Genomic DNA, 15,197 nt, shown 5'->3' on the forward strand with positions numbered 1-15,197 from the left:
TAGGGATCTGAAATTTAAAATGCTCTAAGTTCTGTCTGAATGAGTGTATAGGGGAGTAGAAGGAACAGCAGGATATGGTGAGTGAAATTTCATAAGTGAGCACCTTGCAAGTGACTTAGTCTCATGAGATAAATTTAGGCTCCTATACTTCTTGTTATTGTTATTTCTCTTTTCATATGTGTATGTGGCCTCCCTAATTAGACTATGAGCTCCTTGAGAGTATAAAATCCATCTTAAGTACCTGTGTTTCACTCACAGTAACAATATCTTGAACATGGTAGAAACTCATTAGCAATACTTAACCATAGAAGGATATGGCCGAAAAGCAACTCTAGAGTTACTAGAGAGTTAAGGATAGCATGTTAGAGTTGTTATCAACATGAATCTTGAAATCCTTGAGAATAGTCTTAGCACTATAGATTTTGAGCTGGAGGAGAAACTCATGAAACTCATCTAGTCCCTCCCCTTCATTTTAAATATAAAGAATGCGAGGTCCATAGAGCTTAAATGATCTGCCCAAGATTACACAGGGAGTAAGGAGTAGAGCAAAATTTGGATGTAGTCTTCTATATTAAATGCATCAAGCTCTCAACTACACTATACTCTCTCCTTTCCCATGTGAGTCCTGGTTCTATTGGTTCTCTATTCATGCCGTCTCCCTAATTAGACTATCAGAGCCATGAGATCACAAAATACGTCTTCAGCATCTATCTCACAAGGCATCTTCTACCTAGCAGAAGCTTGGAATTTATTTGTAGATTGTCAGTATATTTATTCTAATGATAGAACCAGATACAAAGGTCATTGAAGTAGTTGAGAGAGTGACCTAAAGGATAATAAATAATTGCAACAAAGATGGGGAAATTAATTGTTGATAAATTCTCTGGAATTTGGCAGTTGGCAAGATGTGTGTTTAGTCTCCATTCTAATACTGAATTTGGTCATTTCCAGTATAAATCCACTCCTGGAAAAAAAGTTTCCATTGTTGGATGGATGGTACAGTTACCAGATGATCCTGAGCATCCTGATATTTTCCAGTTGAATAATCCTGACAAAGGTATGAAGACTGGAATATGATTTTTTTTCTTTGAATGGTTTCTGCTTTATTCAGAAGGCAGATATTTTGTCATTCAATAGCATTCAGTCAAGAGATGTTCGCTGATCACCTACTATGTGCGCTGCACAAGATGCTATAGAATAAAAAAACAACATAAGGGTTGCCAGTCAAGTTTGAGTCCAAAGAATATAGAGGAAGTTGATCTAGCTATTCTTGTAATCTGGAGGCTTATTACTAGATTTATAAGCATTTATTAGTCAAGAAAAAGAAGATCTTTTAACTTAGTCTTTCTAACTTTTGGTAAAAATGGAATCCTCCATTGCAGTTGACCTGGTGAGATAAAGGAGCAGAGCCAGCCCAGGGAATCAGTTAGTTCAAGTCCAGAAACAAAGAAAGAACTCTCTGCTTTTTGAGCTGTTTTTTTAAAAATCTATAGCGCCTATGTCCCACCATTGGGGTTCTCGGGATCAAAGCTGAATGGAGGTCCCCTAAATATTTACCTCACACACTAAAGAATTTACTAAAGGATAACTAAACACTGTGCATATACTCATACAGCAAGGGAAGAAGGAATACAGGAGCTTCACTGCCAGCTACTGTGTCCCATCTTTTCCAGCCTAGGAGAATGAGTCTGTACATGTGAACTGATCTCACAATCGTGGGTCTATTTAGACAATAGTAGCCAGACCAGCAGTTGGCTCACACATTGTAGGGGCCTTGTGGTCTTAGATTGAGTTAAAAAAAGGGAATAGAAACTATTTCAAATGCACTGATATTGAATAGATTAGATAATATTAAACACAGCAAAAGGTGTAGAATTCCTTAGGAGTCATTCAGGGACTACATAGATATTCAACATTTCTAGGATCATAGAACTAAAAGGAGCTTCAGAGACTAGATAGTCTAATTATACATATGAGGAAACTGAGGTTCAGAGAGACCTGGTCCTAATCCAGTTCCTCCCCTTACAGAGCCAGTGCTCATTCCGCCATAGATGTTTCAATCTACCTTCTCCTCTAGGCAAAGGGGTAGAAGGCTTCACAACTAACAGAAAGGTAGACTTCATGAACTTTACCAGGAACCTCTGACTTGAGTTAGAAGGAACATGAGAGATATTCTAATCCAATTTATTTATTTTACAGAAAATGAAATGAAAATCTTATGATTTTCCCATTCTTACCTAAGTGGATCATAGTAGCTCCTACATATTTATTGTTGGTTTTCTGCAAAACATTTTGCAAAGAAAAGAGGGCAAATAATTCCAGAGTCTTTTTCCATTGTTACAAAGGCTTGGAAACTCAAACCTGAGGGCCACTGTCCTCTAAAGCGTTCAGCCCTTTGAATCAGACCAAGAAGTCTTCATTAGTCAAAAACAGTAAAAATGGTGCAAGTATGTGAAATCTATGAATTTAAAACAAATATTCATGTTTGAGATTCTCTTCATGACATGTAACATAGATGGTGGTCCTGCATTTCTTTAAATCTGGACATATAATAGCAGCTCAGTGAAAATGTAAAGCCGGGGTTTGACTTTCCTATACATCCAGCTCTAATGTTTTGGAGGGGGAAGAAGGAGCAGCACTGGGACATTTTGACTGAGACTATAGAATACAGTGAAAACCAGCCTAACTTGGCCTTTTAAATTTAGCATCACTGTCTCTAGAAATGCTATTTCCAGAGAAGAGGCTCAGAGCCATGGAGCCATCAAGTCAAAGATAAGGGAGCCCCAGACTAGAAGAAAAAATTTTTTACAAAGGAAGCAATTATCTCTACGAAATGATTGCTGTGGAAACTAACCAAAATTAAAGGATTATGTTAAGGGATTATAATTCAGTTGTTATTCAGTCCTGTGTGACTTCCTAATCCTGTTTGGAATTTTCTTTAAAAAAAAAAAAACAAAAAACCCCTTACTCTCTACCTTAGAATCAATACTGTGTATTGGTTCCAAGTCAAAAGAGTGGTTGGTTGTCTCTCGAACCGAGGATGACAATTTTCTTTGTGCATTTTTGTGCACAAAGACACCTGTGCATGAAGATTTAAGTGGAAAAGTCGATGCACAGAGACAGTCCCACTCTCTCGGCGTTGAAAGCCTGGAGTGACTTGGGCTTTTTTTGTATCTTTAGCACTTGGTACAGCTCCTGGCACATAGTAGGTGTTTAGTAAATTTTCCTTGACTACCTGACTGAATCACTTCATTTTTCTGCTTGGCCACTTAGGTTATCTAGCTCCACCTGGAACTCTGTTATTTTTAACTTGGAGTCCTTTATGTTTGATCCCTTCCTAACCTGACAACTTCTTTACCTTGGTAGGCAATGTTTACAAGTTCCAGACTGGCTCCAGATTGCACGCAATACTGTGGCACAAGCACTTGGATGATGCATGTAAAAGCAACAGGCCTCAGGTAAAGTCCACAAGGTTTTCTCTGGTGACTCAGTGTTCTAGAAAAGAATATCTTTAGAAGTCAGTCATTATCAGGACCCTCTGTGCTCCTGAAGCCAACTAGCTATCATATGGGAGCTCTCCACACAATGTGAAACCCAGAAGGAACCTTGGAATGACGAATTTTAAAGCTGGAGAGATCTTTAGAACACACACACACACAAATCAAAGAATGAAGAAAACAACTGAACATAAAAATAAAAGGAAAAGGTACGATACTGCTGCCTCTGTGAAAGTCCTTAACTTTATTATTTTTCATCATAGATCCCTCTGGCAGCCTGGTGAAGCCTCTTAGAATAATAATTTTAAATGAATAAAACTGAATACATCAGATTTCTGAAAACGTACCATATTAAAATACATTTATCAAAACAAAATTATTTTTTTAGTTCATGCATGGCCCTTCAGTTAAGCATCCCAGTGAGAGATGGCTCTCTCTCTTCAGAAGATTTTGAGCTGAAGATGAATGACCACTTCTCTTCTGGGAATTCTAGTTCAGTTATGGGTCAGAGACTCCTTCTACCTCTGAGATCTTAACAAACCTTGTAATCTCTTCTTCATCAGAATGAGACTTTTATATAATAACATCTTTTTTTTTTTCAGGTACCTACTAACCTTATGTCGTTTGAATAAGCAGCTGCACAATGCTTGGTGTGACACAAAAGTGCCAAACTGCAGGATGGAGGAAAACTACACACACACACACACACACACACACACACACACACACACAAGATCATTCTTTGGGCGCTAGTCGTCTCTTACCTACACTCAGCTGTGCAATTTCAAAGTGATTCTGATCAGCGCATGAGTGGCCCATGCAGTGACTTCCTCATTCCTATTGGCTCTAAGAAACCATTGAACTCTGCTGCAGGACCCACAGATCCTGAGCTACCTTGTGGCCACCAATAACCCTGGACAATTGCTGGATCATAGACTGGGCATCCCATCTTCTGCCTGGCCTTTTATAAACAGTCCTTTTTATGGTGAAGCTGCTTTCTGTGACTGAAGAACATTTAGCCCATGTTGGGTTTTCAATTCTTTCTAATGCACAAAGACAACAGGCAGTGTTCACTTGCTGCAAAGTGTCCATTAGAGTAGAAGTCATGGAACAACATTTTTATAACCTAAGTGCACTGAGTTGCTTAGCAATGTGGCTGCCTCTGATTTTGTATAACATCACACACACAAACACACACACTCACACTATCCAGACATTTCTACTGTGTGTGAGCTATTTGGGAAACATGTATTTTGGCACCAGATTTGCAACTTAACTCACTACATTTGGTTGGAAGGAGCTGCTTTATAGACTTAACGTTTCAGCGCTGTCTAGGTAAGACAAGAGTTCATCACTGGAGGTCTTTCAGCTGTGGCACTGTATGGAAGGGATTCTTCTTCAGGTATCGGGTTGGACAAGATGCCCTCTGAGGTCCCTTCCAACCCTGAGATTCTGTGATTCTTTGATCATTGAGGTTTTAAATTCATTTTGGTTTAATGTTCCCCTTGGGTTCTCTAACTCTACACAATTAATGCCTTAAATCGCATATTGTTTTCTTTGACTATGGGTGCTATTCCTCTGAAAAGCCTGCTCCCTGGGGCATCTCAGACTCCCTCTGACTTGGTGTCCATGGAGCCTTATTATTGTCAGGTCTTCCAAGTCAGCGCCCCAGCCCCAGAAGATGAACTGTCTTTTTACCCATTCCCTTTTCTGTGGAGGGTCTGGGAGCACTTTGGGGTTCACCTTTGCCCTTTGTGCTAGAAAAGGAAGTAAAAAAGCTATTCTCCAAATGTCCCAGTAGTGCTGAGATTTGGGGGAGATAGAAGGCAGCTGTGGAGAGGCTGGGAGAGTCAAAGGAGCAGCCTTCATGGTGACAACAATTGGTGGCTTCTTTTCTAGTAGGACCACCCTGGCCTCTGCTGAGCTGAGCATCTTGCTCGCCCATCTCCACTGCCATAGTAGATGTGTCTGGAGACTTGATGGGTCAGGGTGGCTGAATTACCTTGAGACCTGACTGAGATCTACCAGAATCCTGCCTACCAAGTATTCCAAAGCAGCACTGGCAAATCTACAGACCTACCCTTCGGAAGACCCATGAGGCAGTGAACCCAGCAGAGAGGCAACAGAGGCCCCACAACCTCCACTAGGTCATGTGATGATAAACTGAGCCCTCTCTTAGGGGAACTATTCCTATCACAGGACAATTTTTTTTTTCTATTCTATGTCTCCCTTGGTCTAATTCTTTAAAAGTATTTTTTTTCATTCATTCACTGAATACATGCTAACCTTAGTACACGAGAGGTCCTTTGTCAGGTTTAGAGATATTCAAAGGTGAGTGAGATATGATATTTCCTGTCCACCAGAAAATTGCAGCCTAGTAGTTGTGTTGAAATTTGCTTTAATTAGATAAATGCATTTTTAAAAATGTAAAATCTAAATTGTTTACTGTCTCCCTGGAAAATTTTTGCAAGGTTAGTTTTCTAAATTCTGTATTGATCTTGTTAATGAAATCTTTAAAGAGCTTTTAAAATGTAATGGAATTTTTGCAACCTTTATAAAGAGTAAAGTTGAAAAGGTTTGAATTACAAAACTGTCAAGATATTATGGAAATCTGTATTCCTCATGGAGTGTACATAGAGGAAAGTGACAAGAATGAAGAGGGGAATGGAAAGCATGCCATGCAAGGATTGGATGAAGGACTTTGAGGTATTTAGCCTGAAGAAGAGAAGACCCAGGGGATACACAATAGCTGTCTTCATAAAGATGAGAAAACTGATTTACTTTTCTAGGGCCCAGAGGACAGAGCTGAGAGCAATGGGTGTAACTTTCAGAGACAGAAAAACTTCCCAGAGGCTCTCAGAGCCATCCAGAAGTGGAATAGGCTGTCTCAGGAGGCAATGAATTCCAGATCACTGAAGGAAAGATGAACCCTTCAGAAGATGTTGTAGGACTTATTCTTGCTTCAGGTTTGGGGTGGCCTGCCTAACCTCTGAAATACTTTCTAACTATGAGGTTTCTATGATTCTATGCCCAGCCTAAGTGCAGAACTAGAAGGTGGGACAGCAGCTAATTAGGGTTTGGAGCTACACATTTGTGAAAATAATCATTATTATGTGATAGCAATGTAAAAGCACTTTACAAACCTCAAAGAACCGTATAAATGCTAGCTATTACTATTATTAATTAGAAATGAAGAGCTATCATCTGTTTCAGTGAAGGAAAGGTATACATTATTGAACTATTATCCATGGAAAGATTGAAATACTGAAGCATGCTTCAAGGATCCATTTTTCGGCATGTATTGTCAGGGTGGAGCACAGTGCCTGGCACGTGAAAGGCATTTATTTATAAGGGAAGAGGATAAGGACTTATTAAGCACCTACTTTGTACCAGGCAGGGTGCTTAGTGCTTTATAAAACCATCTCATCTGATCCTTATTTGACAAATGTTTATTTAATGGAATCTGTAACCTCATCATCACAGGTATATTCCCTCTAATAGTACAGATTACAATCCAGCTGTGCCTTCTCATATAAACTCCCTGAGGCAAGGTACCACCCTGTTTTTGTTTTTTAATCCCCAGCAAATAGAACAGTACCTGGCACACATGGAGACTTGGAGAGGGCTAAAGCCTCGACTGGTGATTTAATTGGCATGGGGAACTCCTGATTTGAAAACACCTACAGTTAAACAACTTCTCTGTAATTCAAAGTCATAGAGAGCTGCCTAGAGTACTAAAAAGTGACACAGCCAGTGTGGGCCAGAGGTAGGGCTCAAACACAGATCTTCCTCACTCAAAGATCAGTTCAGTACACTACAATAACCTCTTAGAGTCCTTAATCAATTAGTTACTAAATTTTTTAAATACCTACTATGGATCAGGTGCTACAGTAAGTGCTGGGGATATAAAAAGAGGCAATTGCATTCTAATGAGGAGAGACAATAAGCAGGCAAACATATACAAACTAGCTAAATATGGAATAAAAAGGAAATAATTAACAGAAAGGTACTAAAATTAAGAGGGGTTGGGAAAGGCTTCCTGCAAAAAGTAGAATTTTAGCAGGAATCTGAAGAAAGACAAAAGGCAAAGATAAAGAGGAAGAGCATTCCAAGTATGGGGGACAGCCTGAGAAAATGCTAGTAAACATTTAATAACAGCATATTGATTAATCCAGAGTGATTCTTATCCAACTCCACCCACAAGTCCCCTTTAAAGAATCTGTCCAAAATACTGAATTCTGTCCTCTAGGGTTTTTAGCATTCTGAGAATCAGTCTTAAGTTGTTATATATTAACCTTTCTTCTCACTATCTAGCCAACCTACCTCCTTTTCTGACCCTATCTTTCCTGGCTGATATCTTTTCAATGACTTCTTGCACAAAAATCATCATTAGTAATAGATTACTATCTATTTGAACTCAACATGCATCTCTACATTATCTTTTGGGTTACCTGGGATTGAATCTTGAGAGACTCTAGTATTCCATGATTCACCGCCATATAGCTTTAGCAGAAGAATATTTAAAAAGCAGAAGTATTAAAAAAGGGGGAGGTTTGTGTCAAGTGTCTTAGAATCTTTGAAAGCACTGTAGAATTCTTAAATGTAATTCAGCCTGCTCTCTTCTTCACTTGTGATAATGGAGCCAGCTCAATGTCCATGGGTAATGCTTATTTGAGATATGTAGTACTGATCGACTGTCCATCAATGACAAATCAGAGTTTAGACAATGAGCATTCCATTTGTTGTTTTTTATTTGAATTATTAGGCCAATCTATGTTGAATGGTAATTGATCTCACTGAAGAAGCTCTGTTGTGTTCTATAGCTTAATATGATCAGCACAATGTTATCCTCACCTTCTATACGGAATCCCTCTTTCATTTGAATTCTGCACAAAACAGCTTCCATAACATTGGTGAGCATGTATCTCCCTATTTGCTGCCTTTCTTAATACTGGTAATTAGAGAATCGTTGAACAAAATTAGGTTGGTAGGTGATTCTATTCATGAATCTTGAGTGATTTTAGATTGGAGATACCTTTTTGAGAGAAGAGCCTTTAAGGCTGTTTTACTCACCCCTGAATCAAAGGCTTTTTATATCATCAGTAAACACAATGTGATCTTCTTGTATTTTCCAGACTTTACATTCAATTATATGGCTGTGAAGATGTCACCTGCTATAGAAAATCATTTGAGAAAACCTACTTTTTCCCCTTTTCACATTTCTATCAAAGATCCTTTTGATAAATTTGTAGGTCACTCCCATGAAGTTTTATAAAACTGAGACACTGGGTTTGTGGATCAGGAGTTTTTCATAGTTTAGATGTCTTTTTTGGTAACAACCGCATCCATAATTTTCGCAAACATTTTCATCCTCCCTTTTTTCAGTTATTTTGAAAAACTGTCAGGGCTTTCAAAATCATGTTGTCTCCAGCATAGATTTCTTCTGTGGTGTTTAGTCTCTTATAGTTATTTGTCCCATCTTTATCTTCTTTAGTGGCATTCTACTTCCATACATAACATGTCAGTGATTAATTAAGGTAGCAGAGTCAAAATCTAATGGCTCTAAAAACATCAGTTCTCTTTTAGAATAGTTTGTTAAGCAAATGCTAACAGATCTGTTGCAATTTTTTATTCACGTTCTACATGTAGCTTCATCTTTAAAGGCTGGATACTCTGACGTAGTTCAATTTGCTTCAGTCGATCAACATTTACTGAGAACTATGGCATTAAGAATACAAGCCTACATTATACTAAGTTGCATGCCAAACTTTCTTCAGATATGTTTTCCCCTCCATTTCTTTTTAACTCTTTTGTGAAGGGTTGCTACTTGTGATCTTTCACTCTCCTCCATAGGATTTCACAGATGAGTTTCTAATCTAAAATCATTTGCATGCGATGAAACCAATTTCAACTCTTTTATTTGCCCTTCCAACCTATTTGTAGTGTTCTGGTTTTTTACTTAACACAATATGTACAAGTGGATTTGTGATAAGGTTACAAAAACTCCAAAAGAACTCAACCAACCAATAAGCATTTATTAAATGCCACTATTCACTACATAGTATGCTAGGCAATAGGGCTACAAGGACATTTGCACTTTGGAAGTTTATAGTCCATTGAAAAGCCAACATGCCCATACATATAAACAAAATACATGCAAAATAAAGCTTGTGTGTGTGTGTGTACACAAAACAATAGTTAGATCAATAGGGATGACTTTTACCAAAAAAAATTAATTTTACTAGTTGAAATTCTCATCCTGGGACCCTAACATAAGGGTCAGCATATAGGAGATACTCATTACACTCTTGCTAATCCATCATTACCAAGTATCATTTCTAAATGTGTTCCTGATAAAGTAATGGAATCTCAGATTTAGAAAGGAATTTAGAAGTATCTGGCTTTGACTGACACCTGAACAGAAATCCCCTCAACAGCAACCTCCACAAGGGAACATCTAACCTCTCCTAGGACATGCTTAAGGGATGGGCAGGATGGGGAAGGTCACTACCACCAGGAGCACTCATTCACCTTTTGAACAGTTCTTTTTGTTGAGGTTTTCCCTTGCATTGGTCAGTGATATGAAGCTGAAATCTTCTTCTCTGTACCTTCTACCCATTGCTCTAGCTTCTCCCTTCTGAAGGCATACCAACCCAGCTTAATCCCCCTTTCCAACTACAAAAGAATTGTGAGATGGTGGAAAGAGCATTGTATTTGGAAACCAAGGCCCTGGGTTCAAATCCTAGGGGTTCGACTTGTTATCTGTATGGAACCCTGGGCTTTAGTCTCCTCAGATATAAAATGAGAGGCTTGAATACAATGGTTTATAATGTTCCTGCCAACAGCAGTTTTAAATATTTGATGACAGTGATTAAGTTCCCCAAAGCCTTCTCTTCTCCAAACTAAACTTTATTTCCAGTTTTCTTCAAACAGTCTTTCAATGGCCTGGCATCTCTAGTTCCCACACGCATCTAGGTACTGTGGGAAACATAAAAATATCCTTACCCATTAAGAGTCTATAGACTCCCTGGAGTTCAGATATATCTATAAGGAAAGTCTACTAATGAATATCTGATGATAGTAATCATGTATCACAAGAAGCAGCATGGTGGTAGGGGTTAGGACACTAGGCTTGGAGTCAAGGAGGTCTCAGTTTGGTTCCCCTATCAGATAATAACTAGCTATGTGACCCTGGACTAATCACTTAAATGCTCCATGATCTGGTTTCTTAATCTATAAAATGGAGGTATTGGACTAGATGGCCTTTGAGGTCCGTTCCAGCTCTTAAAAGAAAAACTAACCCCCTTAATAGTTTTGATGACTTCATGAGAGGAAATCTTATTACTTTCTCATGAAATCCTATGACTTCCTTTCTATTGATTTTAAAAGACAGTACAGCCGAAGCTCAGAAATTCAGTCTCTACTCATTCCAAATTGATCAAAGTTCCCATGAGCATTGGGAGTTGTGCCAAAACTTGTCTTCGCTAAGCAAAATGTGTCTTAATTATGAGGAAGATAACAGGAGTAGAGCTTGAACTATTTGAAGGAATAAACCACCCCCCAGCATTTTAGAAGTGCCTATTTGCATACCAATAATTGACATGCATTGCTATTTGAACTAGAAATCTTTTAAAACATCATCTTTTCTCAAGACCAAGGAAACTTGGGATACCCTCAATTTCCATTGCTCTGTATCCAAATAGAAAAGCAGCTAAAATGTGGTGCCGAGAATATAGAATTGAGAATCAGGCGACTTGGATTTGATTCCAACTCAGCCACTAACTCAGTGTTACCTTGAACAAGTCACATGATCCCTCTCAACTGCAGTTTTTTCATCTATAAAATGAGCAGGTTGATATCAAATGGTCTTTAAATTTTCTTTCCTGCCTTATGTGTGCCAACATTCTTTGTTCTAAGGTCCTTCGTAATCCTAACATTCTGTGTTCTCAAGTCTCCCCTGCCATTTTGTGTTCAAAGGTTTCTTCCAGCTCAATGATTCTGTGAAACCTCAAAGCTTAATTAAAATGACCTTTTAGAAAATGCAAGATATTTTTAAATTTCACCTAGATTATGAGGGTCAGAAGACTTAGAATAGAAGCCAGAAGGCCTGAGTTCTATTCGTGACAAGTTACTTACTAGCTGTATGATTGTAAACCAGTTAATTTCCCTGCTTTGCCTCACTTTCCTCATCTGCAAAGTGGGAATAAAAATACCTGTCTTGTCTACCTCACTTAGCAGCTGTGAGGAACAAATGAAATAATGGATACAAAACTCCTTTTTAACCAAGATACCCTTCTATAAATGTTAGCTAATATTATCATGGAGGGTCTAGAGAAGAAGCCAGATTCTGCCCACCTAACAGGGTTGTTGTGAGGAAAGAAAGTACTTTGTAAAATTTTAAGTGCTATATAGTAATGAACTATAATGCACTAGTAATGTTATTTTTCTATCCCATTCCATTCTCAATTCCATTCTCAACAGTAACAGAGAGAAGCATTGACATGATTGATTTCTGCTCTACTATGAGTCCTAATGATTTTCTTGGGAGACAGTGCAGGGTAGTGGATGGACAACCAACCTTGGAGTCAAGAAGACCCAGTCCTTGACATATATAATCTTTGTTACCATGGGCAAGTCCCTTGACTTCCTGGTGTCCCAAGAGACTATCTAAGATTATAAATTATAGACAAATGCAGACGGATCTGCATTTGTGGTGGTAGTTTCCACACTAGGATTCCCCTACACTGATGACATCACAAGTCTGGGTCAAAAATAAAAATGATTATCTTAGACAAATATAATTACATGGACTAAATGACCTCTAAGGTCCCTTTCAACTCTAACATTCTATATTCTAACATTCTATGTTTGAAGAACCCTTCCAGCTTGAACACTCTATGTTTTAATACTCTATAATCTAAAGTCCTTTCCAACTTGAAGATTCTATTAATTCCATAATTTCAGTATTATCCATTTACTTTCCCCTGAGGATTAGGGGAGGCAAATCAGAGTCAGAGTGTGCTGGATGGATGGTAAAAAACAATTCTGGAAATGTAATATTGGTCATGGATGATCAACCAATGAGATAATCAGAACTTCATTGTGTGTAACTGGGGTAGGGAAAGTACCGAAGCTAACATGCTGTGGAATGTTCCTGTATTTTTACTCATCTCTGATTTGTCAGTGCTTATAAAATCTTGAAGCTAACATTCCTGCCATGTATAGACGAACGTATATTCTCTCAAATACATTCTGTAAATGCCACAAGTATAAACTTTAGAATGAGAAATTGTTGCATGATTTTATGTCTTGAAAAGCAAGAGCCCTCTTGGTGGAAGAGATTCTGTAATTTGAGATTGGTCATATTGAGTCTGACATTTTCCTGAATCTGAAGGCTTCCAGGCCCTGAGTTGTCAGTCTCAGCATCTAACCTCTCCTGTGGCAACAGGAACTAAGACCCTAATGGCATGATTCCCACCATGTGGGTTGCCAGACTGAAGAATCACAGAATCCACAACCCATGATGGCATTTTATTTGTGAAATGATCTTTTTATACTTCCTGAAATTGATTATTTCCCAAATTGTATTTGTATAGCTACCTTCATAGTAGGACCATACATCATTCTCACATCTCCCTTCCACCTCCCTGAGGCTCCCTTCCATTTACCCCAACTCTTAGTCATGAGGGGCTGTTGTGTTACCATTTTTACAGATGAGTCAAAATCACACACACACAGATGAAAAGGTAAAATAATTGACAGAAGTCCACTCACAGTGGGTTCTAAATACCTGAAGCCTTGTTACCAGCAGGTTGCAACAAAATCTTATAGCAACTCCTAAGCCTCCACATATAGTGATTCCCTCTGAAATAATTATTATTCCAAAGATATCAAAATAATTTTGATATAGGACACTTGTCTGAGAGTATTACCTGGGTTTCAGTTCTGGCTCTATCATTAAATTCTTATGGAACCTTGGACAAGTCATTTCATACCTCTGCTCCTCAGTTTACTCCTCTGTAAAGTATGGATGTTGGATGAGATCATCTCTAAGATCCCGTCTGGCTCTTACAATGTCTTAATACTCTGTTCTAAGACCTTCCAAGATTGGAGATTCTCTGAATCATCATGACTCTGTTAACCTGGTATTGCAAAGCTCATGCATCTCTCCTCCCAACAGTATTAGAAAATCTGTGCATGGCCTCACAAGAGAAATGAGCCTCCTCATAGATGCATAGAATGTCTGAACTCAGAGATCATTAGTCCAGCCTGCTCATATTTACAGATGAGGGAATTGAAACTCAAAGAAATAACATAACTTACCCAAAGTGACAAATCTAGGAAGTAATATAATTGTGAGATGAACCCAGTTTTCTCAACTCCACAAGTTTAGTACTCTACATCAATCCACCACCCCTTAAGTCATAATGTATTGGTACCTTAGTGTCTTGACGCAGAACGGGTCTTAAATCATTGTTTCTTGACCTTGTGGTAAGATTAGATTGGGAAATGGTGTGTTTGAGGTGGATGCAGCAATGAAATCTGTTGCCCTGTGGTACCAGCCAACACTCACTGCATCGACAGTATAGAGGGGATCCAGAAACAAGCAGGATGGGAGCATTATTAGTACTTATCTCATCGTTTCTAAAAGAATCTCATACTGTTAAATACAAGGAAAGTGTGAGGGAGGGAGTATGGTAGCAACAGCTGCTTTCTTCAGTTTTCAGGCATTTGGCACTTCTACTGTGAATTCACAGCCTCTCTGCAAATGATATTGCATATCAGACCTATGGAGAGAATGAAAGTATTCCCCAACTAAGCAAGGAATGTGACCATAATGTATTCTCAATCAGTTTTATAAAGACCCACTTTGTTATCCATTCTCAACATGACTTTTTTTCAAATGATTTATGCCTGTGCCAGAGAAGAAATGGTTATTTATGTATTCATGTTGCATAATCTCCTATGACTTTAGTGCCAAAATGCATGGTTTTCCACTTAGCATACAAGCATCATGTAGATGGTATTTTTCATGTTCCTACCTACTCCTCATAGTAAGTTGTAAATTAGTTTCTATATTTTAATTGGTTTCTTGTGAAAGTGGTTGCGCTGTTCGGGACTGTCTTTTCCAGCAGACCACTGCATGCCATTGGTGGAATGCCTTTCTACAACCCTTGTGAACTGTCTTACCCATAATAACCTCTGAACTTTAACCTTGTGTGGGAGGCATCTTTTGGTTTTGGTGAAGTATTTTGTTACCTCAGTCTTGTATTCAAGTTGCTGTATTTTTTCAGCTTGTTACATTGATAATGATTGTTCCACTAATTAAATACTTTAATGTAAAAAAAAAAACAACCTTTGTCTTGGAATTCAATGTATTTCCCTCTGAAGGAAACTGAATTTATTAATGTCGACTTCCACTTTCTTATGATACTTCAACATGGCATGATTCATTCATTCAATAATAGTACAGTTTGGGGTGATGCAAAGGGAAGGGGGATAAGCATTTATATAGCACCTACTATGTGCCAAGCACTGTGTTAAGCACTTTACAAATATCTCATTTGATCCTCACAACAACCCTGTGAGTTAGGTGCTATTATTATCCTCATTTTACAGTTAAGGAAACTAGGGTAACTTTTAGAAGCTTAACTCTGAAAATAAATTTGATTGTTACATTCTGGGGAAATTACTCAAAAA

General features: G+C 38.3%; 1 protein-coding gene across 3 annotated transcripts in view; it reads left to right on the top strand.

Moving 5' to 3' along the window:
* The window catches only part of RALGPS1 (Ral GEF with PH domain and SH3 binding motif 1), a 662,857-nt gene extending 648,008 nt beyond the window's left edge, over positions 1 to 14,849 (top strand). For all 3 annotated transcript variants that reach the window (XM_056812171.1, XM_007474667.3, XM_056812172.1), the window contains 3 exons: positions 952 to 1,057; positions 3,367 to 3,458; positions 4,100 to 14,849. In XM_056812171.1, coding sequence (XP_056668149.1) covers positions 952 to 1,057; positions 3,367 to 3,458; positions 4,100 to 4,129 — 228 coding nt within the window. In that variant the 3' untranslated portion in view covers positions 4,130 to 14,849. The remainder of the gene's footprint in view (positions 1 to 951; positions 1,058 to 3,366; positions 3,459 to 4,099) is intronic.
* Positions 14,850 to 15,197: the final 348 nt, after the last annotated feature.

Source organism: Monodelphis domestica, chromosome 1, assembly GCF_027887165.1.
Source record: "Monodelphis domestica isolate mMonDom1 chromosome 1, mMonDom1.pri, whole genome shotgun sequence".
Taxonomy (NCBI): domain Eukaryota; kingdom Metazoa; phylum Chordata; class Mammalia; order Didelphimorphia; family Didelphidae; genus Monodelphis; species Monodelphis domestica.